Source organism: Cnephaeus nilssonii, assembly GCF_951640355.1.
Source record: "Cnephaeus nilssonii genome assembly, chromosome: 7".
Taxonomy (NCBI): domain Eukaryota; kingdom Metazoa; phylum Chordata; class Mammalia; order Chiroptera; family Vespertilionidae; genus Cnephaeus; species Cnephaeus nilssonii.
Window position 1 is genome coordinate 79,371,622 of NC_137078.1, and position 26,029 is coordinate 79,397,650.

The window sequence follows — 26,029 nt, forward strand, 5'->3', positions numbered from 1 at the left end:
CATTCCCTTGTTTTTCACCTCGCAGGAAACCCTGGCAAACTTGGAGAGACAGATCTATGCTTTTGAAGGAAGCTACCTAGAAGACACCCAGATGTATGGCAATATCATTCGTGGCTGGGATAGGTATCTGACCAACCAAAAGTGAGTGTCAGAAACCTGTGGTGTTTTGTATTGTGACCTGCTAATACTTGTTTTTAAGACTGTGTACATTTTTTGGTAGCAACTTTGTAGGGAGGGGATATAATAGGTGGTAGTGTGGGAAGAGGTTTGGGCTTGAACTTGGATTCTGGTTCAGCCTCACTGAGTAATCCTAAACAAACCCTACATCTGTAGAATAGGGGGAGTCCTGTCTATGGCACAGGGGTGTGTGAGGCTTAAATGAAATACAGCATATAATACCTTACACACAGCATTCTGTTAGTGTTTTCCACATTTTAATCAGTCATGAATTCCACCCTCTAGACATATGTACCAACTGTACCACCATTTATTTAGTAATAGTATTCTCAAAAACTTTCTAAACTTTGAAAAAATTTTAAATATACTAGTATAGAAAAATTGCAAGAGCCCTCCCTGGCCTGTATAGCTCAGTTGGTTGGAGCATATCAAAAGGTGCCAGGTTTGAGCCCTGGGTACGAGTCCTGGCCAGTGTTGCTCAGTAGTTAGAGTGTCGGCCTGCCCACTGAAGAGTTGAGGGTTCAATTCCTGTTCAAAGGCGTGTACCTGGGTTTCAGGTTCAATCCCCGTCCCAGTCAGGTGCATGCGTGAGGCAACCAATATATGTGTGTCTCTCACATTGATTTCTCTCTCTCTCTTTCTCTCTCTTACCCTTCCTCCCATTCCCTCCCTTCCTTTCTCTTTAAAAAAATCAATGGAAAAAATATCCTTGAGTGAGGATTAACAACAACAACAAGGTGCCCAGTTGATTCCTGATCAGGGCATATATCGAGGTTTCAGGTTCAATCCCCGGTTGGGGGCTTGCAGGAGGCAACCAATCAATGATTCTCTCTCATCATTGTTGTTTCTATCTATCTCTCCCTCTCCCTCTCTGAAATCAATAAAAATAGGTTTAAAAAAATATTTTTTAGAAAAAGTTAGAAGCAGATATCATGACACATTATCCCTCAATATGTCAGCAGTTATCTTCCAAAAATAAGAACATTTTTTTCCTAGCCACGATTATGCCAAGAAAATTAGCACTACATTGATAGTATCATCTAATATACAGTTTTTATTCAAATTTCCCTCATTGTCCTCCACATGTTTTGCTGCCTTATTTTGATCCAGTCAGAGTTTTCCATTGCGTTTGGCTATGTCTCTTTAGTCTCTTAAGGTAGGAGAGCTTCCCGCCCTATTTGGTGGGGAAGTTGTTTATGACATTGTCCTGTAGAATGTCCCAATTCCAGATTTTTCTTTTGCCACCTCATGAGAGATCCGTTACACATTTTTTGCAGAAATGTTGCATTAGTGATTTGTGTACCTCTTGTTGTTTACCTCTATTTCATCAGGAGGCACATAATGTCAGATTGTCCTACTATTGGTACTGATAAGTTTGACCATGTGATTTCTCCATTGTAAAGTTTATTTCTTCTCTTTGTAATTAACTATGTAAATTTAGAGCTCATACTTTTCGATAGTAGTAATATACTACACCCCCCATTTTTATTCAGTTCATAGGTCGACGCTTAACCACTGAGCCTCGCCAGCCGGCTGTCTTCATTCTCTTTCATCCTTTTTGTCTCTTTCTCTCTTGTATCACTATATACTCATGGATTTTTAAAATAATTACCATTGGGCCCGGCTGGTGTGGCTTAGTGATTGAGTGTTGCCCCATGGACCAGGAGGTCAAGGTTCAATCCCTGGTCAGGGCACATATCCTGGTTGCTGGCTAGATCCCCAGTGCGGGGCATGCAGGAGGCAGCCTATCAATGACTCTCTTTCATCATTGATGTGTCTATCTTTCTCTCCCTTCTCTGAAATCAATAAAAATATATTTTTAAAAAAGATAGCAAATATTTATTTAAAAAATTACTGTTGGGATCTAGCCCTGTCACTTTTTTATTACAGAGGTTTATTTTTTAGTATAAATTAATTTATTGAAATAACAGTAGGTCCTCGGGTTACGTCGGAGATCCGTTCCTACGGCTTGACGTAACGCGATTTTCACCGTAAGTCGTAACCCACCTACATAAGCACCTACGTCACTCACATGGAGCACATACACAGCAGTAATGAAGTGAAACAGTAAAAAAAAACTAAAGTGAAAGATAACAATTCCTGACCTTTACTTGTGGTAAATAAATAATAAAAAACATAAAGCACATATGTACATACGTCGAAATGACGGAACTTTTTTTTATAAGTAAATGGGAGATGGCGATGAAACGACGTATGTCGAGTCTGACATAACCCGAGTACTGCCTGTATTTATTGATTTTAGAGAGAAGAAGGGAGAGAGAGCGAAACATTGATGTGAAAGAGAAACATCAATCAGTTGCCTCCTGTATGCACCCAAACTGGAGATTGAACTTGCAACACAGGTGTGTGTTCTGACTAGAAATCGAACCACAACCTGTCGGTGTATGAGGTGATGCTTCAACCAACCGAGCCACCGGCCAGGGCCAGGGCTCCCGTCATTCTTTTTGATGCTTAGTTTATCCCAAACATGGCCGGAAGGAGCCTCCTTAAGCCGATTTCCTTTGTCCTTTTGACATGATCCTGTAGGTTTGAGTGCCTTGTTTCTGTCTGCCACCTTTTCCTATTCTTGTCCCAGACCATTTTTCTAAGAAATCCTGTTTTTTTTCTTTAAAATTTTAAGATTTAAGTTAACAGACACTTCATATCACTAGTCTATGCTAGTTGTTTTTAAAATCGTTAAAATCTATACTAATAAAAGGGTAATATGCTAATTAGACCGGGTCAACCAGCCATCTTCTGGACGTCCGACTTCCTTCCGGGCAAAGCCATGGTGGTGGGGGCCAAGGCAGAGGCAGTTAGAGGTGAGATCAGGCCGGCAGGGGAGGGCAGTTGGGGGCTAGATCAGGCCGGCAGGGGAGGGCAGTTGGGGATGAGATCAGGCTGGCAGGGAAGGGCAGTTAGGGGCGATCAGAAAGGCAGAGGGGTTAGGGGCAATCAGGCAGGCAGGCAGAGGCAGTGAGGGGCGATCAGGTAGGCAGGCAGGTGAACAGTTAGGAGCCAGCAGTCCCAGATTGTGAGAGGGATGTCCGACTGCTGGTTTAGAACCTAAGATGGGGCTGAGGAGGGGTTTTAAGGGCAACAGCTGTTGGACATCCCCCAAGGGGTCCCTGATTGGAGAGGGTGCAGGCTGGGCTGAGGCCCCTCCCCCCCATGCATGAATTTCATGCACTGGGCCACTAGTATATACATATTAAAATGAAAATGATTATGAGCCAACTAACAGTCTCAGGTACCACTGTGGAGCACGTTGTTGTCTATCTACATAGGCATTCAGCATAAAGGTGGTTTTGGTCAATCCAAGTGGGTGGAAGTAATAAAAACAAAGGATCCCTGGCCAGTTTGGCTTAGTGGATAGAGCATCGGCCTGTGTACTGAAGGGTCCTGGGTTCAATTCTGGTTAAGGGCACATGCCTCAGGCGAGTGTGGGAGGTGACCAGTTGGTGTGTCTCTCTCGTATTGATGTTTCTCTCTCTTTGTCTCTCTCCCTCCCTTCCAATCTCTCTAAAAAGAAAAAAAAAAAAATCAATGAAAAAATATCCTCGGGTGAGGATTAACAAAAATAAAAAATAAAATAAGAACAAAAACAAAGAAGTTCCTTACATTTTCCCTGGGACATCCTCAGCTTGAGCCATAGACAAAGCTTGGTGCTCATAATGAATCCTTGTGTGTGTTTTAGGAACTCCAATAGCAAAAATGATCGAAGGAACCGGAAGTTTAAGGAAGCTGAGCGGCTCTTCAGTAAATCTTCAGTTACTTCAGCAGCTGTAAGTGAGGTGGGGGGATCTTTATGTGGCCCATTATTTAGGAAAACCTCAGATGCGTTTTTGTGAGTTTTATTTCTCCCTCCCTCTGTGAGTGCTCTCCTGAGGTCTGTGATAATTTTTCTTGTAACCAGTGGTTTTTTCTTTCAGGCAGTAAGTGCATTGGCAGGAGTTCAGGACCAGCTCATTGAAAAGAGTAAGTTTATTTTTCTACTTTTTTTTATTAGTTTATTATAAAAGCTACTATAGTTCCTATCTTTAACACCTCTCCAACGGTGTATCTGAAGACTGCATCTCTTACACTCTGTGTCTTCTTTCTAGAAGTTAATAACCTTGTGTATCTTTAATCTTGTCTTTCTTATGAGAAAGAAATGACCATGTCCTTCCTTCCTGCCTCTTGTATCACAGGAAGGTTGATGTTAGCTGCTCAAAGACAGAAAGGTATGTCTTCACTCCTGATAAGTCTTAGGGAATTTTTTATAAGTTTCAAAAAACTCTTATCATGGAAAATTTCAGACATATCTAATAAATCCCCATGTACCCAAATGAATAATTTTTAGGAAATTTGATCTTTCAAGCAGAATGTACCTTTGTGTTCTTAAATATAAAATGGAGCCCGAGTTGGTTTTGTTCAGTGGATAGAGCATTGGCCTGCGGACTGAAGGGTCCCGGGTTTGATTTTGGTCAAGGGTACATACCTGATGCAGGCTCTATCCCTGGCCCTGGTTGGGGCACATGCGGGAGGCAACCAATCCATGTGATATCGATGTTTCTCTCTCTCTCCCCCTCCCTTCCACTCTCTTTAAAAATCAATGGAAAGCCGAAACCGGTTTGGCTCAGTGGATAGAGCGTCCGTCTGCGGACTGAAAGGTCCCAGGTTCGATTCCGGTCAAGGGCATGTACATTGGTTGCGGGCATATCCCCAGTAGGGGGTGTGCAGGAGGCAGCTGGTCGATGTTTCTAACTCTCTATCCCTCTCCCTTCCTCTCTGTAAAAAATCAATAAAATATATTTAAAAAAATCAATGGAAAAATATCCTGGGGTGAGGATTAACAAAAATAAATAAATAAATAAACAAACAAACAAATAAATAAAAAAGGACAATAGATAGAGCAATTGTGGCATTCCCTGTAATGAGCCATATAGTGCAATTCTGTTCTCATTTTTAGTGATGGCATATATAGCTGTACATTTATCTTTCTGAGTCAGACTCTGTAGCTGTATTGAATGTTCTCCCTGTGCACTGCCTCACTTTGAAATCCAACCTGCTTTTTGTATCATGGCTGTGGCATATCTTGTGGGATCCACTTCTTTTGTTTGCAGTTGTTTGAGGAGAAGAGATTTTGGTGGTGTGGGAATTAGAACTACTCATTCAGCGACTTCAGTTTCATCTCTGTGTACAGATTTCTAAATTTTTAGTTCTATCCTTAACCCCTTTAGTGATACATTTCTAGAAACTTCTAGAAAATGTCTTCTGTACATTTCCATTCAGATATTCAAACCCAAACATTTTGTCTAAAACTGAGCCATTCTATTTCCTTCAAAATGTGTCTGCCCAATTTTTGTTATAGTATTTCTGTTCTTCATCATTCAAAACTTTGTAGGCATCTTTACTGATTTTTGCCAACCTAATCAATTGTGCCAATTTTTTTCTTTTGCTGTGACTGTCAGGTAAATCTTGTATCTTTCCTTTTTTTAAAAAAAATATATTTTTATTACTTTCAGAGGGGAAGAGAGAGGGAGAGATAGAAACATCAGTGATGAGAGAATCATTGATCGGCTTCCTCCTGTACTCCCCCCACTGGGGATTCAGCCTACAACCATGGCATATGCCCTGACCAGGAATTGAACCGTCATCTCCTGATTCATAAGTCATGGTTCAATTCCCAGTCAGGGCATATGCCAGTGAGCCACGCAGGCCCAGTAAATCTTGTTTCTTTTCAATTAATGCCACTTGTAGAATGTAGAGCCATTTCACCTACTTTGTAGAGTGATGAGGCTGGTTAAGGAACTTTCTGAATCTCAGATGGAATGATGTCTGACTCCTCAGTTTTCATAAGAGCCTCTTACCCTGCCCCTTGCTTAGTAGATAGTTTAGTATGTGCTCTGTTACCTAATTACTCATACAGAGCACCTACACCTCGGTACCAGTCAGGAAAAGGCTCTTAAAGCCATTCCTTTCGGAAGCTTACCTGAGAAAGTGCTTATGTATGAAAGATTTTCTGAAGCATATGCAGACCATCCATTACCCTAAAATCTTCCTCCTAGATTGAGCCTCCATATTGGTATTCCTTGGTCTTCCCTCTGAAGTTGCATTTGGTCTTGTAAAATGTGTCTCTCTTTATTGTAAGAGGATGTGGCAAATGCTGTTTATTATTATTCTAATTATCATTTCTTTAGAAATAGTTGTTATCATTCCTTTAGAAATAGGGCCTAGTTGTTTTTTACTGAAAGTCCTGTAATTGTTTCCCTCTATGTATGGGTGCTAAAATGCGTAAAGCCAAATTTGTGGTGTCCCTCTAGAAAGCAGATAGGAATTTATAGCATGCATTTGGGGACTGAATCTTAGTACTTCATCCAGCTTACTTTCCTCTTCTGTTCTTCTTTGCCTTATCTCATTTTAAATTTATTTTATTGGATTACATGACATGAATCTTGGCAAGTTGCCTAGGTTTTTTTTTTTTTTTTTAATAAAGCAGAGAATTACACAAATGCTGGAGTTCATTAATTCAAATGGTTGGAGCCCTTTTAAAGTAATTCTATTGTATTTTATCTCACCACCTCCACCATTACCACTTCCCACTGCTATTTATAAGATTTTATTTTTGTCTTGATTTTCTATAGTTAACTGCACTGTGTCTAAGTATGAATTTTTTCCATTTATCTGGCTTGGGTTTCACTGGACTTGTTGAAACTGTGTTTGGTATTTTTATCAGTTCTGGAAAATTCCCAGCTGTTATCTTTTCAGGTACTCTATTTGTTTCATGCTTTCTCTCTTCTCCTTCTGTAATGTGGTTAAATGTATGTTAACTCTTGTCGTTTTAACCTTTATGTCTTTTATTATCTCTTCTGCACCTTATATCTTTTTGTCTCTGTGCTGCATTATGAGTAATTTTTTTTTGATCTACCCATTTCTTTTGTTTCCACTTTTTTTAATTGTTTAAAATATTACATATATTAGTACATATATCTCCTTTTTTTTCCCCATTGACCTCCCCCCAGCCTCCCCTACACCCTGTCGCATGCCCTCATCCCACCCCTGATCTACCCATTTCTAATTCTCTTTTCAATTAAATCTGACTTGCTGTTCCCTTGATTTTAAATCTTATTACAATTTTATTTCCATAAATTCTACTTAATTATTTAAAAAATCTGGTATGTCATTTTCCAATAGCTTTTTTTGCAGTTATTTTCAAACGTGTCTTTTATGCTTAAGTGTAGTAAGTGTAGTTATTTTATAGTCTGTATTTAACTTCAATTTCTGAAATCCTTAATGACCTATTTGTTTATTTCTACTAGTCATTACCCATGGAATCTAATTTCTCTGTGTGCTTGGTTATCTTTGTGTACTGCTCATTATTATTAGAAGTATTCATAGCCCTAGCCGGTTTGGCTCAGTGGACAGAGCATTGGCATGCAGACGGAAGGGTGCCTATTTCGATTCTGGTCAAGGGCATGTACCTTGGTTGCAGGCTCCTCCCCAGTCCGGGCACTGGTTGTGGCACGTGCAGGAGGTAACCAATTGATGTGTTTCTCTCACATCGATATTTCTTTCTGTCTTTCCCTCTCTTCCACTCTCTATAAAAATCAATGGAAAAATATCTTCGGGTGAGGATTTAAAAAAAAAAAGTATTTATAGACCCTGGTCAGTGTTGGGCATCATCCCAGGTACCAGAGGTCTCAGGTTCAATTTCTGGTCAGGGCACAGTCCAGGTGTCAGGCTCGATCCCCGGTGGGGGGTGTGCAGGAGGCAGTCCATCAATGTTTCTCCCTCATCAATGTTTCTGTCTCTCTCCCTCTCCCTTCCTCTCTCTCTAAAATCAATAAAAACATATTTTAAAACAAAGTATTCATAGAATAATTTGAAGGCAAGGATAAAGGTGCTGTCTTCCAGAGAAGACTTAATGTTTGCTTCTGTTAGGTGCTCAAACCTCTTTAGACCAAGTTCAAGGCTTGAGTGTGTCTAAGTGACCCAAGTGACTCAAACTAAGCTCTAATTCCATGAGAGGAAGGAATGGTCTATGTTGCCTCTATATATTTTCCTTTGTAGAAAATTTCTCCAATATCTCAGAATTTCTATATAACAAACCTTGTGGAACGATGTCTCTGTTTTTGATCTTTAGTGGCAATGAAGTGAACATTTTTTTTTAGATTTCTAATTTGCATATATCCTTAGATCTCAAAGATTTTAGAGTTTTACACTTTTTTAAAAAAATATTTTTTATTGATTTCAGAGAAGAAGGGAGAGAGATAGAAACATCAATGATGAGAGAGAATCATTGATCGGCTGCCTCCTGCACACCCACAGTGGGGATCGAGCCCGAAACCCGGGCATGTCCCCTAACCAGGAATCAAACCGTGACCTCTTGGTTCATAGGTCGGTGCTCAACCACTGAGCTACGCTGGCCAGGCAAGTTTTAGACCTTTGGCATTTTATTTTCAAACCATTTTGAAAAATTTCCTCAGAAATGCATTGCTTTCTGCTTCCTTTGGCTTAGGATGTGCTCAAATTAGAATAATAAAGTGGGTTAGCATCATTCCTAAAGGGGAATTTTATGCAGATTAGTGAACCATGGTATATATATTTTTAAAAGAATAAGAGGAAAACAAAACAGGTAGGTTGTATCCAGTTTCCTTTAAAGGATATGCATAGCCCTAGCCTGTTTGGCTTGGTGGATAGAGCATCAGCCTGGGGACTGGAGGGTCTTAGATTCGGTTTCAATCAAGGGCACGTACCTCAGTTGCAGGCTAGACCCCCAGCCCTGATCAGGGCGTGTGTGGGAGGCAACCAATCTATGTGTCTCTCTCACATTGATGTTTCTCTCTTGATCTTTCTCCCTCCATTCCACTCTTTCTAAAAATCAATGGAAAAATATCCTTAGGTGAGGATTAACAAAAATAAAAGTAATACAAGTAAAATAAAATACTTAATTAAAAAAGTAGAAATAAAGGATCAGCACAGTCTCTACTGTTTTTATTGGACTCCTCTGGAGCTTTCATCCAGCCAGATCTCCTCAGCATTGACTTTGCCCTGTGGGTAAGTGTACGCCTGCATGAAGCTTTGTTCTTGGTCCCTTCCTTTCCTCCTCTGTTTGTGCTGCTCAGAAGTTACTGCCTTGACGCTGTTTAATAGCTGTTCCTTTCTTTTAATAAGTAGAGTGTCTCATTTGTAGATTTATTAAACTTAATCAAAATCTGATGTTCTGTGCTCTAAAAAGGAGTTGCTCACTTTTATGTGAGTGAGAAACAAACGTGCTGGTCTTTCTGTGGTGGCAGCACCCTGCGGTTGGCTGACTCACCGCTGCACTTTGAGATGTTGTCACCCAGCCCTTTTGTCATCACTCCTCTTCTGCTTCCCTGAGCCGAGGAAGAAAATTATTCTCACTTTGTGTTTTATTTATTTATTTATTTTTATCCTCACTGAGGAGTGAGGATATTTTTTCCATTGATATTTAGAGAGAGTGGAAGGGAGGGGGGATGGAGGGATGTAAGGAAGGAAAAAGAGAGAGAGAAACATCAATATGAGAGAGATACATCGATTGGTTGCCTCCTGCACCCACCCTGACTCGGGGTGGGGGTTGAACCTGCTAACCAGATACGGGCCTTTGATCACATCAAGGTCGGGAATTGAACCCGAGATCTTCGTTGTGCAGGCTGATGCTCTAACCACTGAACCATGCTGGTCAGAGCTCACTTTAATGGTGTTTAGTTCCCTGGTTCCAGATCCTCTTATAAACTACTTCTAGCCTAATAACCCTAAAACAGAGATTTATACAGAACTTCATAAATATTCATTGTTGGATGTCACTTCTCTGTTCAGAGATTCTTTTTAAAAAGAATATATATTTGATTGTTGATAGTATTACAGATATCTCCCATTTCCCCCCCTTTACCCCTCCCCCTCCAGCCCTTCCCCTCCCTCTAGGTCTTCACCACCCTATTGCATGCTTGTAGATCTCACAGATACTGAGATTGAACACTTACTGTGTTCTAGTCACCAAGTAAACACTGTACTTGCATTATCTCATTTAATCTTTAAAACTACTCCTTGAAAATAGGGAATGTTGTGGTAGCTCAATGTCGACCCCAATGCCTTGTCCATAAGAGATACTGAACACATGAAAGAAAGAATTCTTACTTTACAAATGGGTAAACAGGCTTAGAAAGGCTAAACTACAAGTCAGTTCTCTTAACCAGCACCTTCCCGAAATGAAATCCTTTACATGAGTCCTCTTAACCTGCCACTCCATTTTACCTCTCATTTCCCAAGCTCTCTGTTTAAATGATGTTGTTTGATTCATTTGTCCCAAATATACCTTGTGTTTTCTCATCTCTACACTTTTGCTTGTGCTATTTATTTATTTTGTGTCCTTACTTTGGCTTTTCCTTTTTCAAGGTCCAATTAAAGTCTACCCCTTCAATGAAGCTTTTCCTGAGGAATTCACTCTTTCTTCTCTGACTGATGATACTTAAAAGCCATATCAGGACTTTGGAGCATGGGTTACTGCCTGGCATGTTACCTTTTTCATTCCTAGGGCTTTGATTTACACTGTTTTGTATGCACTTGTGTGCTTACCTTATAGACTATGACCAACTCATCCATTTACTCCCAGTACTCCCAGAGCATCTGGCCCGCAATGAATAAGTGTTCGTTTTGCTCATCAGTGTCTTTTAATTGAATTGCCCGTCAAACTTAGAAGGGCCAGGTTGGTCAATATACCCTTGTTGAAAATCAGTTGGTGTTAAGGGTTTGTATCTGGCCTCTGAATTCTCTTCCCTGGTTTCTGTATGTCTTTTCTTATGCCAATACTACATACTTTTGGTTACTCTAGTTTTATGGGTAAGTTTTGCGTTCTTTTGCTAAGTTTTCTGTGAAATCTGTTTTTTTCTGAACTGTGGAAGGGCCAGATCAATACACTTTTTCTAGCTTTGTAGTTCTAGAGCTCCCTCTTCTGGTTGCTTTCATGAAGTGATCAAAAAATAGTATTGCATGATTTCTGAGATCTGGTTCTGTTTCTCTTTTGCCTTTTGGGAACCATCTCTTTCTTTTACTTCTTGTGTCCATGTGCTACTCAATTTAAAGTCTCTTCCCAGCAGTTTATAATACAAAGACATCAGAAGTGAGCAAAGTGAAAATCTTCGCCCATCCTTTTCTATTAAGAGTTTCAAGAAATTCCTTTCAGAAAAAAAGTATACATTTACCAAAATATATGTAATATTTTATATAAATTATTATTTATCTTGCATAATATATTTAAGGGATGTTGTAAAATTGGGAATATGTGTCAGCTGAAGAGTGTTATTGCTATTTTTAAAAATAATACTCTTAATATTTCTCAGAGTGATTTAGGTAGTAGGACTTTTCTCATGGGCCTCTTTTCTTGACAGAAAGACAGGATTCCTGGATGGTTTGGGGAAAGGAATCAGGGCTGGCTATAGGAAGTTTTTCCAAGGTCACTGTCACCTTCTTGCATCATTCTTAATCCCGTTAATATATTCTGTGTTTATAGAACCTTTATGCAGTGAGGCTATCCTGCCTGTGTGTCCCCATCTCCCAGCTCTCCTTAGATCTGCCTCTGGTTACACTATTTCTGATTACATGTCAGGAACGCTGGTAACTTCGAAGCTTTGATTGTATGTATCTTCTTGTTAGTTAGATGGTGTGATCAATGAGTATAGGAATGTAGTCTTTTTTATATATTAGTGCTCAAAAAAATCCTTCCTGACCGACGGACAGATTGCCCGAGTACTGATGGTGCTTCTGGGGATTTGTGTTTCTTCCCTCAAGGGGAGCCAGGAAGTGGGACGGAAAGCGATACTTCTCCAGACTTCCACAATCAGGAAAATGAGCCCACCCCGGAGGACCCTGAGGATCTGGACGGATCTGTGCAGGGAGTGAAACCCCAGAAGGCTGCTTCCTCTTCCTCAGGGAGCCATCACAGCAGCCATAAAAAACGAAAGAATAAAAACCGGCACAGGTCAGTGGCAGGGACCACCTCCCTCCTCCCACCTCATATGTCCCCCGCCCCACCAACCCCCACCCGCCCACAGCTTCCATGACCATTGCTATGAAGGGATTTTACTAGAATGAAAAGTCTTCAGGATTGGTTTAGTTCTTCTGTGCTGTTGGGAAGAATTTCCGTTGGTACAAATGAAACAATAATTTTTCTCTTTCTAGGGGAGTAATTAGTGGGCTTTAGCATAACCATGCGGGAGGACAGCATTCTCACTGTTTCTAATGTAGAAGAATTTTGTTCCATAAAAAATTTGTTTAATATAATGAATTTGGAATCCTTTTAGAAGTGGAAAAAGGGAAATAGAAACAGAGTCTGTGTAATAGTATTTGAAAAATACCCCTAGTCCATGTTGGGCAGCTGCAAAGTGGGATAAAGTCCTTTGTTCTTAATCCCAATCCCTGCCTACTCTTGTTTCCTGGTGAATGGAGAGAACCGATCTGATGTGTCTTTTTCTTTTTAAATATGAGTTTTTTTTATTGCATGTGATTCTCTGTTTTTATGTACCTCTGCAATACGCTGATTCCAGATATCAGAGGAAGAGTATAAAGTCTGTAAGATATGAGAGTGCCTCCCAGGTAACGTTTGTCCACTGTGTTTTTTTGCAGTGCATAATGAGATAGGAATGGCATCAGTGGACAGAGAGGTCAGGTATCACCAGAGAGGATTTAGTATTCACTCTGTGTGGGGTTTGTATGATAATACGGGCCTATTAACTCAGATAATTGGAAATTATACAGCTGCATTCAGAGAGGTTATAGTTTCTAGAGTGAGGAATCTTGCCCTGGCCTCAAGACCTTCTCTGGGAGGCATGGAAACCAGTTCTTTATGGGCTGGCTTTTGTCCCGCTTCTCTGGGAGCCTGCATGCTGAGGAGATGAAAGGAGGCATGCAAGGGATGGGTGGGGTTCCCTGTCCTCCAGTTTGCTTCTGGGATGGATTGTTTTACAAACCTGTAGGATTTTCCTTCATGCACCCAGGCATTACATTGTTAGCTCTGTGGATGTGGCACACAGGGATAATATAAAATCAACTCTAACTGGTTTAAGCCTCCTTGGAATCTTCATTCTTTTAAGAGTTTTTATTGTCGATGGTGGTGTGGTTTTTAGACTGCAGAAAAAGTATTTCCTCCAAATAGAGACTAAGGACTGCTAGCTTAGCATTTTCCTGCAAACCACAGATCACCATGCCAATCTCATAAGTGCAGAAAGAAATAGCAAAAATTACATATCTTTTCATTTTTGTAAGGCTGTGTGTTTGATCACTGTGATAGGACTCATCCTAGCTTATCACAAATAGTAGCAGAGAACCATATTCTTAAAAATATTTTTAAATTGTCAAGAAAATTAAATGTTATGCTCTCCGTTGCTTTTACTAAAATTTACTCCAGTGTCATTTTAAAGAAATGATGCTTTTCCAATTTCAGTGTCTAGAGTAGGGGGGAAATTCCATGAAGGTTTGTTACTGATACCAATAGACATTCTCTAGATAGCTATTGTTTATTTCAGGTAATACTTCATTTCCTTCAGTGACATGATCAGCTGGTGATAAAATGGAATTAGAACTTGAATCTAACTTTCTTCTTGAAGGTTTGTAGTAGATTTCCATAGGAACTATACTTCTTTCTACCCCTTTTTCCTGGCCTTAGAAGCTAACTCCTTCCAGAAAAATAACTAGGATTTATAAAGATCTTTGATGTTAGTTATTGTTCACAAATGGTGCTTTCTGTTTGGAAAGCAGGATCCTTTGACCATTTCCCTGGTTTAATCTGGCTGGGCTTCTCCATTGGACTTAGATTCTCGCCTGCCCCAAGGGAGCAGAGTGGAGCTATTTACCTTCTTTCTCGGGAAAACAGATTGAGTGTGCCTGACTAGCAGCTCAGTGGCCAGTGAAGATTCTCAGATTCCGCCGTCTTTAGTCAGGAAATGTGTGGCCCAAACCCCTCGCCTCTGACTAAAGTCTTTCTTAGTGGGTCTGACAGAGTGGGGTGGCCGGATGGAGCACTTAGTACATATTTGTACTTGTTTCTTCTCCAACCTGCCACACATGTATTCAGATAAAGTCAATAGTAAATTATTTCAACAAATGTCTGAGTACCTACTATGTGCTAGGTACTGTTTAGCGGTGAGTGAAGCAAAGTGGAAATAAATAAGTTACTTTAGCAAAAAGGAATAACTTGAATTTGTTCTCTTCAGGAATATGAAAATTTATCAAGTAATATTTAATATTCATAAATTATCTGAATGATAAGTTTCAGTATCTTTAAAGAAAACAGTTGAAATAATAACTTACAGCTGCTCTTTTAGGTATTTATTACTATACCCCTGGAATTCCTCAAGATTTGTGAAGTTTTCATTAAGTAGGTACAGTCTACTTTGTGAATAAGATTAAATGAGGCTGGAAGAAAAATTTTTAATAGTTCCTGGTTTGTACACCACTGTATACTCTTTCCCAATGTCTTGAGTGAAACTGTTGCATAAGGGATATTGACGTTAAGCATTCTTCCAGCTTCACTCTTGCAAACATTGGTTAGGAGGAAAAGATAGCCATTTTGCATATTGTTTTACCACCTATCTATAGTCTGAAAGGTTGGAGCCAGCAGGGTTGGTGTCCTACTCTGGGTTCTGTTTGCTTTGGAGGTCTGCCCACACCGTGGTTATCAGTGATGGCCCCGAATTACTTTCTCTTCATACTACTCCCATCCGGATCCCTGAGGCTTGGGTGCTTGTGGGTGTCAACTTTTCTTTGTTTTCATAGGGGTGCTGCAGACTTTGGTGTCCCATAACTGCAGCCCTGACATAAACAGTTAACTGCCATCACCAATGCAGGCTCTCCAGTTTCTGGAACAAGACTCACCTGTCACTGAAGTTCCTTCATTCGACCCTGGGCTTCTAAAATGAATGCTGTAGACAAGGAGTGCCATGTTCCCTGGACATGCTTAGAACATATAACTTGTTTAGAACATAAAACTTGAGTTAAAAGTTGCAGAATGTTTTCTTTTAAAAAATGTATGATGTTTTTTATCTTTTGTTTTAGTGCAAGTATATTTTGCTGAGTTGTTAGTACTGTCTTCAAAGCACCTTTCATATGACTAAACCCTTCTTTTTCTGTTTCTTCTAATGTCCTAATTATACTTGTCATTACAATTAAATATTTTCCAAGTTCTAACTCTGAATCTGGCAGCTAATAGAAGGCCTGCAGGTGTCTAGTTTTCTAATGAAATAACTTCCTTTCGTAGTCTGCTCTCCCGATATGAAAACCATTGAGGGAAGGGAATCTCCCAACCACAAAATCTTTGGTGCTTTCATGTTTGAAACTTTATGGCTTAAGATTCTTAAAGCTGATTTTGTTTCTATAAATCTTGCTAGGGTGGCTAATCAACTAATTTATTCAATTAGTATATTAATTTCTATTGCTTTCTTCCTTTCAAATGCTGCCCCTCAGCCCGTCTGGCATGTTTGATTATGACTTTGAGTAAGTTTGATTTGAATTAGTATTTGTGCTGTGTTGTTTAGTGTGTAGAGACCAATATGCCTTTTTGAGACCTTTCTAACCCATAGTTTATCTGTTTAATTGTAGGTATGTATATTAGGTTAGGCTGGGAAGTTTTTTTTAAAAACAGAAAAACGTGATGGAGGTAACATTTTATTTAATAACTTCAGCAAAATTAAGTAAACTTCACTTTTATGCATTTTAATTGCTTTTAAAATAGATAACTTTCACTTTAATTCATATTTAAATTGATTTTCTGGCTTTGCTTCATAAGGAGATTAATAGTTTAAGATCTTGATATTTTGCTTTGGAAAGATTTAAAAATTGAAATTTGTTTAATTTCTTTTGTGTTTCATGTCTGAAAATACAAGCTCCTAGTCTCTTTCCTATTCTTAATCACATGTGTCTCATTGATTATCAGTGATATAGTTACAGAGCTAACACAGTAACATAGAGCATGCCCTCTTAATTCAGTCTCTTTAACGTGTAATTTTGGAATAATTTTTAAGAATTATATGGCTTTCATAACTGCTGTATATTTCTTTTTGAGTCATCTAAGTTTGCCTCGTGGCAGGAATATCTGCTCATGTTTTTAAATACTTGCTTAATAATATCTGGATAAACAACTAAATATGACATAGTCTAATGAAGAATGTGGATTTTACTTAACCAAATAGTCTTTGTTATAGCTTGTGCCCTATGCAGTAGCTGATTCTTGGACTCTTTTTCTGTAAATTGAAATGCAAATATCTTATCTTTCTCATACAGGATTGATCTGAAGTTAAACAAAAAACCACGAGCTGTAAGTATCAGCCAGGCCATTTCAGAGAGGCTGGTAATATTGTTGATGATTAGGAAAATGATTAGAAAAATGTCCTCAGAGCTTGAGTGTCACAACCTGGGGTCACAACTGTAATTTAAAAATCTGGGGTGTCCATGTATATATACTCTTCAACTTTTAGGTGTTAACTTACTTTTAAAAAAAATATATTTTATTGATTTTTTACAGAGAGGAAGGGAGAGGGATAGAGAGCCAGAAACATCGGGTGAGAGAGAAACATCTATCAGCTGCCTCCTACACACATCCCACTGGGGATGTGCCCACAACCAAGGTACATGCCCTTGACTGGAATCGAACCTGGGACCCTTCAGTCCATAGGCCAACGCTCTATCAACTGAGCCAAACTGGTCAGGGCAACTTAATTTTTTTATATTGGAGAGAGAAAGGAGTTGCACATTTTTACTGAATGATTAAATAATAAATTGTTAATATTAGCTTTTTTTTCTGACTGGTGAGCTCAGGATGTCTAATAATTAGGACACAATTGGTTTTTCAGTCCCTTTGTGGATTCAGAAGACAGGTCATTTTCAGGGGTGAAATATTATTGTACATTACATTTGAAATAGAATCTTTGGCTGCAGAACAATAGCCTAGCAGAGTTGTTTAGGCGATTTTTTTTCTTTTAGGTTCAAACCAATGTTCTGCTGAGAATAAATTGGGACTTTGTTTTTCCTCTCTTTAGGACTATTAGAAGACTCATTAGTGCAGAAGCTTCCAGGCTGTAGAGCCCTGCTTCCCTCCTCCGGCCTCACAAAGATAAACATCCCTTGCCTGAGTGTGTGGCCATCCACCTCTGCTTTCCCAGACCCGGTGCCTGTGACTCTTGAGTCGCTTGTTCTGAAATGTGGTGACAAGTCATTTCTGTAAGGCCACATTGGATCATTTACTTTGTGTCATTCTTAGTAACAGAACTGCAGGAAAACCAAGACCTGGTTATAATCTCAGCAAGTTGCTAACTGAATTCTCTCCCTTCTTGGAACAAGTATCTCCCCGCAACCTGGCCAGCACCAGCTTCATCTGTGAGACCCACTGAGAAATGGCCTCTGCTTTTATTTGATGCTGAGAGTAGAGCACTGATCACATTTCATAGGGAGGCTGTAAATACCTGTCATTTTCTTATTTTGTTTGTGTTTCATGATTTTTCTATTGTTGTTTTTACCATCTTATTTCTTTGGGGGTTTTTTGTAATGACTTTGTACAGCTCATACCTTCCGGCGGACATATCTAATAATCTGTTTCACGGAGTTGCCAATGTTCTTAAACTGAAAGTGACCTGGTTTACCATAAACAAAATGGGGAACTTGGCTCTTTGGTTTTTCACAGGGGAAAGTTAAAGAGTGTTTATTTAATAATTACTTACCTTAACTCTTTCTGAGTTGGGAGTAGTTTCATGTTCAAGGAATAGGAAAAGCTTAAAAACATAAGTTTAAATCAGTCCTTTTAAAATATTTTTATTCTTTTTATATAAATAAAAATTCACAGGATTTGACTTCTCATGTTTTACTTTTAAACCTGAGATTTTTTTTCACTTATTTATTCATATCATGCCTTATGGAAATTTCTTTTTCCACTTTTCTCTCTTTGCTGGTATTTGCCTGATTAAATAGTGCTTGAAAAATCACTAAGGCATATGGAAAGGCTCAAAATTGTACTCAAAGCTGATAACCACACAGAGTTCTTGAGCAGAGTGAGAGAGAGCATCAACGAGAGCCAGTATCGCCCAACAGATCCCCCTTCTCGGGGGGTTATGAGCCCAGGAACTTGCTGATCATTGTTACTGATCGTTGTTGCCTGTGGAGCAGTTGTGATCTACCTTGGCTGCACATTGGAATCACCTGGGAAGCTCAGAAAAATACTCATGCCTGGGTCCCACCCCAGAGGTTCTGGGCGAGGGTACAGTCTGGTATGGGGATCTCTTTTTCCGAGAGTCCCTGGGTTCTGATAGGAAGCCAGGTTAAGAACCACTGCGTTAGGAGATGGGATGATTCGACTTAAATCCTGTGTTGTGAATCAGTCTAAGGGATAAGACTTGGGGCCTCCCCTTCCCTTGGACTGTATTTAGTCCTAGTCCTTTACTTATGCCTATATCTTTGTTAGAAAAAATATGTTCCATTCGTGATATTATTGGTAGAGCTGAATGTGGGTGATGTCGATTATCAGAACAATTCTACTTTGTCAGATGTACAAAAGCTTTCACTCTTGTTCTCAATAAACCTTTCTTTCCTTTTTTTTTTTTTTGACCCTGTGGCTATTTAGATGTCTTTGGCTATGTCTTTGGTAGCAGAACTCTAATGTCAGGGTATTTAAGGAAATAGTTTCTTATATGTAGATTGTTCCTTTAAAAAAAAGAAAGAAAAACTAAAAACAGTGGAAACCAGTATCCTTGTCAGTTTGTCTCCTTTCCAGGAGGGAGGGGAAGGGGACCTACAGTTTCCTTAACTCTGAGGAAAGCACCTGGCAAACCTGGAAACATTTCTCAGTTTGACATTTGCTGGAGATGTACTAGGACTGCTCTTCGAAAGGTATATTATTGCAAAGCATATCTATGTACACATGAACACACCCGTGTGTATACATGATCATAGAATCAGGCTGCTTTCTCTGTGAGGTTTAATCATTGATTCGGGGAACCTCCCAGTTCTGTAAGTTGGCCAGGCATACTGGAGCTTTTCAAGTCCTGAAAGGTTGGTCCCTTACATTGGGGTGGTTTAGAAAAAGGCACCAAAGGATACTGTCTGCCATGCTTATCATACTTGTAACCTGGATTATAAACAGTTTGCTTGACTTTAAAAGAAGATAAGGTAATGACTGATAAGTCTTGCTCAAAAGTGCTAACACGGAGGGACGCATTTATGTAGGTGGCAGATGCCTTCCTAGAACCTGTTAAAGCTGGATGGGGGTAGTCTGCCGGGTGGCCCCCTGAACAGTGACCGCCAGGACCACTGGGAAGGGGCTTCCTTCTGGGCCTGCCTTCCGGTTAGCTGGGTTTGGAATAGGACTTTGCTTCAGGTTTTAGGGACAGAGAATGAATTGGTTCAAAGAACTAGAGCCAAATACGAAGATGATTCCCAGAATATGTTCTCCCTTCTTCCTCTCGTGCACTTCACGGAAACAAGAATGGAATTGGAGGGCTGAGGGCAGTCATGCTGGCTGATTCCTGCCATCTGGGTAAACTTGATTTTCTCTTCTTTAGCCTTCTCATCTCTAAGATGGGGATAGGTTGTCCTTTGCTCCTTTTGGTAGTTAGACATTTAAAAAATATATATATATATATATTTTATTGATTTTTTTACAGAGAGGAAGGGAGAGGGATAGAGAGTTAGAAACATCGATGAGAGAGAAACATCGATCAGCTGCCTCCTGCACACCTTCTACTGGGGATGTGCCTGCAACCCAGGTACATGCCCTTGACCGGAATCAAACCTGGGACCTTTCAGTCCGCAGGCCGACACTCTATCCACTGAGCCAAACCGGTTAGGGCGGTAGTTAGACGTTTTAAAGTCCAGGCGTTTTGTAGTTACATTTTATGTCTTATCCTGTGAGGTGGCATCTGTACGAAGCTTCCTGGGGAGTCTCAAGGGTCCTCTTCCAGAGGCTGAGGAAATACTAATAGTCTATTCAAACTCAAAACCAAGCACTCTTCCCCTACAAGTTGTCCACAGCAACTCTGTAGGAACAACCCATAAAGGAAAAGATTAGAAGCTGTGTGGGGCCAGGGGAGAGGCTGAAGAGAAGCATGAATCTGGACAGGGCCAGTGTGGGTTCAGAGAGCACGGACTTTGAAAGCTGTCCACATAGCTTGGGGGTCTTCAGGGTGCTTTAAGAACTTACCAAAAAGTAGGTTAACCGTTCTCCCCACAACTGAGTTCATGCTGTTTGCTTAAGAAAATAATCCCTTGCTTTGAAAGAGAAGGAAGCAGGCATAGGAATTAGTTCCAACTCCAAGCTGGGGCCTTTGGGTGCGGGGTGAAAGACTGTTCTTGACTCCTTGACTCATGCAATGAATAAGGGACTCAAACAAGTGGCCTGAGCTTGAAAGCAGTGAGTATGCTGTTTTGAAATAGTCTGTGACTTAGTTTTTGCTTTTATTCTGATTTTCCTGCCCCTCATCCTTAACTCCAAATTACTGGGGCTTTGCTACACTAAAAATGCCCACCTGGAGCCCCCTCCGGACAGTGCCCTGGTGTGAGTGCAGCGTGGAGAGAGCGGATCGCGTGGCTTCATACACCTTTGCTCCTCCCAGGCTCGACGTGTATTTGGTGCCTGGGAAGGGGATGTGCACGGACGATGCAAAGATAATGATCTAAATTAATGCTATTGTTTCTGAATTTTAAACGAGTGCTAGGCGGCGTGATTAGAAACGGTGTTCACTTTGAAAAACTGCTTCTGTGGAGTAAAAGCTCTCCCCGCTGAGCTGGGCTGCGGTGCAGGGGATTCTGAGCCGCACGTCGCAGGGCAGGCGTGGTGTGGAGGGCGGCTCACGCGGGCGGGGGAACATAGCAGGCCTTTGATTTATATTTACTTTCACTCTGAGTGTGTTATAAAATAGACTCACATCTTAGTTCATTAGCACAGGTAGATAATTTATAAATAAATATTAGGTTGAACCACAGCAATTGCTGATAATCATTTCCATCTTCAAAAATGGCAATTATCATGGATTGGCAACATATACCTGTTGGGAACATGTATGCTCTCAGTTTTTACTGTTCGTGTCCAAGAATAAACTTGGGAGACTCTGGCCAATACAACCGTCCTCAAGTCCCCACCCCCACACCCGTAACTTAGTTCTGTACCCCAAGGAGGCTTTATGATGTTTAATTTGAATAAGTAATACGTGCAAATGGCATACATTCAAATGGTACTGAAATGTGGTCACTAAAAAGTAAGTCTACCTGTCCCTCAGCTACCAGCCGCCCTTCCCAGAGACAGTTCTTTGTGTATCCTAACCAGAGGAACTTTGTACGCATGAGCAATGTGTACGTGTCTCTTACAGAAATGGTAGCACACAGTGACACTGTTGTATCCTTGCTTTTTCCATGTAAGCAACATAGCTTAGAAAACGTCCTATCTGTGCAGTTGCCTCATTTCTATTGGCTGTTTAACATTCCACTGTGTATACTATACCAACATTTATTTAACCAGTTCTCTGTTGCTGGCAGTAATGCTGTTGCCTATCTTTTGCTGGATCATATAGTGTTTTTCCTATCCTCACCCAAGGATGTGTATTGATTTTAGAGAGAGAAGAAGGTAGAGAGACTGAGAGAGAGACAGCAACATTGGTGTGAGAAACATCGATTGATTGCTTCCCATTAGTGCCCCAATCAGGGATTGAACCCACAACCTTTGGTGTAGGAACAGCACTCCAACCAACTGAGCCACCTGGCCAGGGCTCCTATGGTGCTTTATGCACCTCATTTTGCAAGTGTGTTGAATACCTGTAGGATAGATGATTAGCATTGGGATTGCTGAGCCAGAGGGGATCTGTCAAAGGGCTTAAACACATGGAACTCATTCATCGTCCTGATCATTAAAAAAAAAAAAAGGATACTTGTATTTTTTTTCTCCTTTTCCTTTCTTATTCCTCCACTTCCTGAGAATTTGACTTGGGCAATTTGTTACCCAGAACAGTCGGAATATTCTGGAACTTTAAACTTTGTAGGCAGCACGACCGTGACCTCTGGTGCTGCTTTCCAGGGTGGAGCTGCAGACCCTTGTCTTTAGGCCCTTCATTCAGGCCAGTGCTGGTGGTGCAGGCTGCTCAGCCAGCCTCCAGCTCCACAGGCTGTCATACCAGGAGGCGCCGGCAGGTGGCAGGCAGCGCCCCGCCAGTGCCCGGGCCTTTGTGAGGCTCTTCTCTGGAGAGCAGCCAGAACCAGAGCCTTTGGACCCTTTCCCAGTGACCTGCCCTCCCAGCAGCAAGCCCAACTCAGCAGGGAGGGGGTGGGGTTCCGGATCCTTTTCTCCACCTAGTTTTGCAGTCCTGTCTTAAGTGAGTGAGCAGTTGAAAATCGCCAGCGGCTGCCTGGAGGGTGGGCTTCAAGAGGCGTCACACCTCAGGGTGACAGCCTGCTGCCTACTCCCCATCCAGGAACTAGCTGGGAGGATTTACATACCATGACCTGCGATGGCTTGGGTTTTCTTAATTGTAGGGCCCTACTTCCTGTCCCTTTCAGCCAAATCTCCCACACCCTTCCCATGAATTAGGAGGTCCGCAGAAGCGGCTCTTACTCACCACCCTCTACTCCACCCACTATGCTGTGTTCTAGGAAAAAAATAATGAGCCAGAGATTTGAGAGGCCCTGGGGCAAAGTGCTGATCCCTGGCCCGCCTTCTTTGGGAGCACAAGGCCCTGGAGACCAGCTGGACCCAGGGCTCAGACTGGGGGCACCCCCAGTCCCCAGATCTGTCCCATTGCATCCCAGTTTCTCTTGCTTACTCACTCTGTCTCTGACAGAGATGGGTGCAGCACCTCCTTCAGGCCGGGATCTTGCCCTTGTGTGTTGGGGAGATCAACTCCAGCTTTTGCAGGCGACGTGGGGGAGATGGGTGGGCACAGACTGCTGGTGGGAAGTGGAAGGGTCAGCTGCAGTGGTCGCCTCTTCCTAGCCACTCCCACAACCACCCTGCCGGAGACTAGCCGTGGTTGGGGTGTTAGTAGCATTGGGGGGCCCTGGGATAGGTGCTCCCCTGGAGTCCCACAGCTCTCCTAGTTTAGGTCCCTAGATCTTTAGGGACGGCTGGGGTTTTTCTCGGGCTGGTGAGTGATATGGGGACAGAGTGGGTGGGGACGTTCAGGGCAAGGAATTTCATCCCTTTGTGGGCCAGTTTGTTCTCTGCCAAGGTGGCTGTGATCTCCACAGTCGTCCAGCACCCCAAGCGGGGTTAGTCCGTGTGAGAGACAGAACCTGCAAGAAGACTCAGGCTGAGGGCCCTGCTGGTGGCAGCCCTAGGGTGGGGTGGGGAGACGGTGGGGTTCAGGGAAGGGCTGGCAGGAGGCCCTCCTCTGTGAGCTCCCCAGGATCATTTCCCAGCAAAGCGGGAATTTGCATACTCGCTGGTTTCCCCATCAGCTTCTCGGCTTCTGGAACCAGGAAAAGAAGAGGAGGAACGCAGGCAGGGCAGCTGAGGCGTTTGATCCCCTGCAGTGCCTCAGTGCTAGAGCTTCTGTCCCAGAATCACGTCCAGGCCCTGCCGCCCGCTCCTCCACACCAGCCCATGGGAACCTCACAGCTGTCCGGTGGGGCAGGCCAGGGAGCTGAGGCTCCCGGTGGGAGAGGGGAGTTGCCCAGGGCCACACAGCCAGGGGGCGGGGGACTTCTTCTCACGCTGCTGCCATGAGAACTGAGGTATCATCTTGTCGAATCCAGGGATCCTCGTGTCCCTTTTACAGGTGGGGTCACCGAGGCCCCATTCATAAAGGTGCTTCAAGAGATGGTGGGAAGAACTTCCCAGTTAAAACTCAACTCGTGGGAGAGACATCCGGGGCATTTGGCCTGGCAGCCTCTGAGTGGCTCTGCCCAGAAGTCAGATTGAGAAAGAGGCCTGGAGGGCAGGCTACACCCTGGATGGCCAGCCCTGCCCGGAAAGCACAGGATACAAGCTCCGGCCAACAGGGCACTGCACTGACCTCAATCCTCCCCGGAGCCCAGGCCCAGCTGGCACCTGCCACCTGGGCTCCATTGCCCTTGTTGGTGTCTGTCAACAAGCCGTCAGGGACAAACACGGCCTCCAGACATCAGCCACAGCCAGCCTGGACCTGCCACTCCTGCCCACTCCTGTAGGATCTTCCCCTTCCTCCCCCCGCCCCCATCCCCAAGCAGAAGCAGCAAATGACCAAGAACTCGGCTCTGGTCAAGGACTAAGTGTAAGCTCTCAAGTCTATGGACAGGCGGCTGGTGGGGTGGGAAGAGAGGTGAAGGCATCCTATTCTGCTTCCAGGCCACTGCTGAGGCCTCACTGCCTTCATGCTCCATTGTATCCATTCACACAGACAGGGGAGGCTGGGTGGCTGGGGCTGCCGGGTGCCTGTTGCTGAGCAGGTGGGAGGTGGTCATGTCAGTCATGCTGGAGGGATTCCTATGTAAGTGATGTAAACAGAGAGGGTTGCAAGGTGCGAGGCTGAGCACACCGCCTCCATCCCTCTCCGGGCCCTCCCTTCCTCAGGGGACCTGAACTTGAGGCCCTGCCCCAGTCCACTCCTCTCCGTGGGACCTTGGGCAAGTCAGTCACTCAGCATTGTCAGTGGCTGATAACGAACAGGACGGTCCAGTATGTTAGCTTCCTGTCCCATAAAAACAAAGGCCCATAAATAGCCTTTTAACCTGGAGTACACTTCTTGATTGGGAAAAAGTTTTTTTTTTTAATATAAATAAGGCAATGACATTTCTTTGTGCAGATAAACTTCCCGAGAAGGCCGAACGACCGGCCTGGGGTACCTCGGCAAGCACACTGGATCGTCCATGGATTCCTGCCTCCAGTGCAGGCGTCTAAAGAACATTTGGTGTGAAGAAGCGGGTGGGGCCCTGTGTGCAGACTGCCAATGTGGCATTTTCTCCAACATGCTGCACAGCTGTTCTGTGGCAAAGCAGTTTCTTAGCAGAAAAAAATACAGATACCATAAAAGCTTCACAAACAATAAGCACAAATTAGGTGAGATGTTCAAAGATGTAATTATTAAGACTACTTTTTCCTTTTCCCTGCTGATAGTGCTGTTTGGGGATCATCTGACAGCCCAGCTTTTTACTTAGTTAACATTTACACCTCATTTTTTAATCTGCAAAAGACGGAGAGAGAGAGATGTATATTCCTGCCTGGCCTCTTTCCTTCTAGGGGCAGATGAGAAGGTGGAGATGGTGGATGGAGGTGAACACAGCCCACCCAGACCAACACCAGAGGCCCTTTAATGAGCACTTAATATGTGCCAGGCGTTGGGACACACTCCCAACACGTATGACCTCACGTACTCCTTACAACCCTCCAGGTACCATATTATCCCCACTTCATAGATGAGGCAACTGAGACCCAGAGAGGAGGAGTCACTTGCCCCAGGTGACACCATCGGTGGCAGAGCCAGTTCTTGAGTTTGGGACCGGGACCTCTACCCTCCCACTTGGAGGTTACCCTGGCCTTGCCTCTCCAGCTGCTCCTGCCCCAGCGCCCCCTGCCCCGCTCTTTGCTCTGACACAATCTCTGGGAGGATGGGGCCAGAGGCCGAGGGCTCCCGCTACCCCCTCCACCCAGCTCTCCTGGAAGCCGACTTCTCAGCCAGGTGGTTTCCCATCCTCAGTTCTGGTCACAGGACCTAAAAGGGGAAGAGCTCCCCCCACTCCCACCGCCTCCCCACACCACAATTTCAGGACCAGCTCTACTTCTGCTTCCTACCTCCCTCCACCCCTCCCATGTCCACGGCCTCCTCTCAAGGCCTGGCCCAGGGGGAGAGAGAGAGAGAGAGGATTCCTCTGCCCCAAAGGGACTGAGCAGTCCTGGTGCGGCTTGGCAGGT

General features: G+C 42.7%; 2 protein-coding genes across 5 annotated transcripts in view; both read left to right on the forward strand.

Moving 5' to 3' along the window:
- The window catches only part of SNIP1 (Smad nuclear interacting protein 1), a 13,524-nt gene extending 13,440 nt beyond the window's left edge, over positions 1 to 84 (forward strand). Inside the window, exon 5 of the mRNA XM_079776877.1 lies at positions 26 to 84. The gene's annotated coding sequence lies outside the window, so the exon portion shown is untranslated. The remainder of the gene's footprint in view (positions 1 to 25) is intronic.
- Positions 1 to 22,099, forward strand: part of MEAF6 (MYST/Esa1 associated factor 6) — a 23,313-nt gene extending 1,214 nt beyond the window's left edge. Inside the window, exons 2-8 of one of the 4 annotated variants that reach the window (XR_013813775.1) lie at positions 26 to 141; positions 3,875 to 3,962; positions 4,110 to 4,155; positions 11,968 to 12,157; positions 15,772 to 15,829; positions 16,453 to 16,486; positions 17,208 to 22,099. Coding sequence is in view for 3 of the 4 variants with exons in the window: in XM_079776880.1 (XP_079633006.1) it covers positions 26 to 141; positions 3,875 to 3,962; positions 4,110 to 4,155; positions 11,968 to 12,161; positions 13,055 to 13,219 (609 nt within the window). In the remaining variant the exon portion in view is untranslated. The other 3 variants (XM_079776879.1, XM_079776880.1, XM_079776878.1) reach the window with 3 other exon arrangements.
- Positions 22,100 to 26,029: the final 3,930 nt, after the last annotated feature.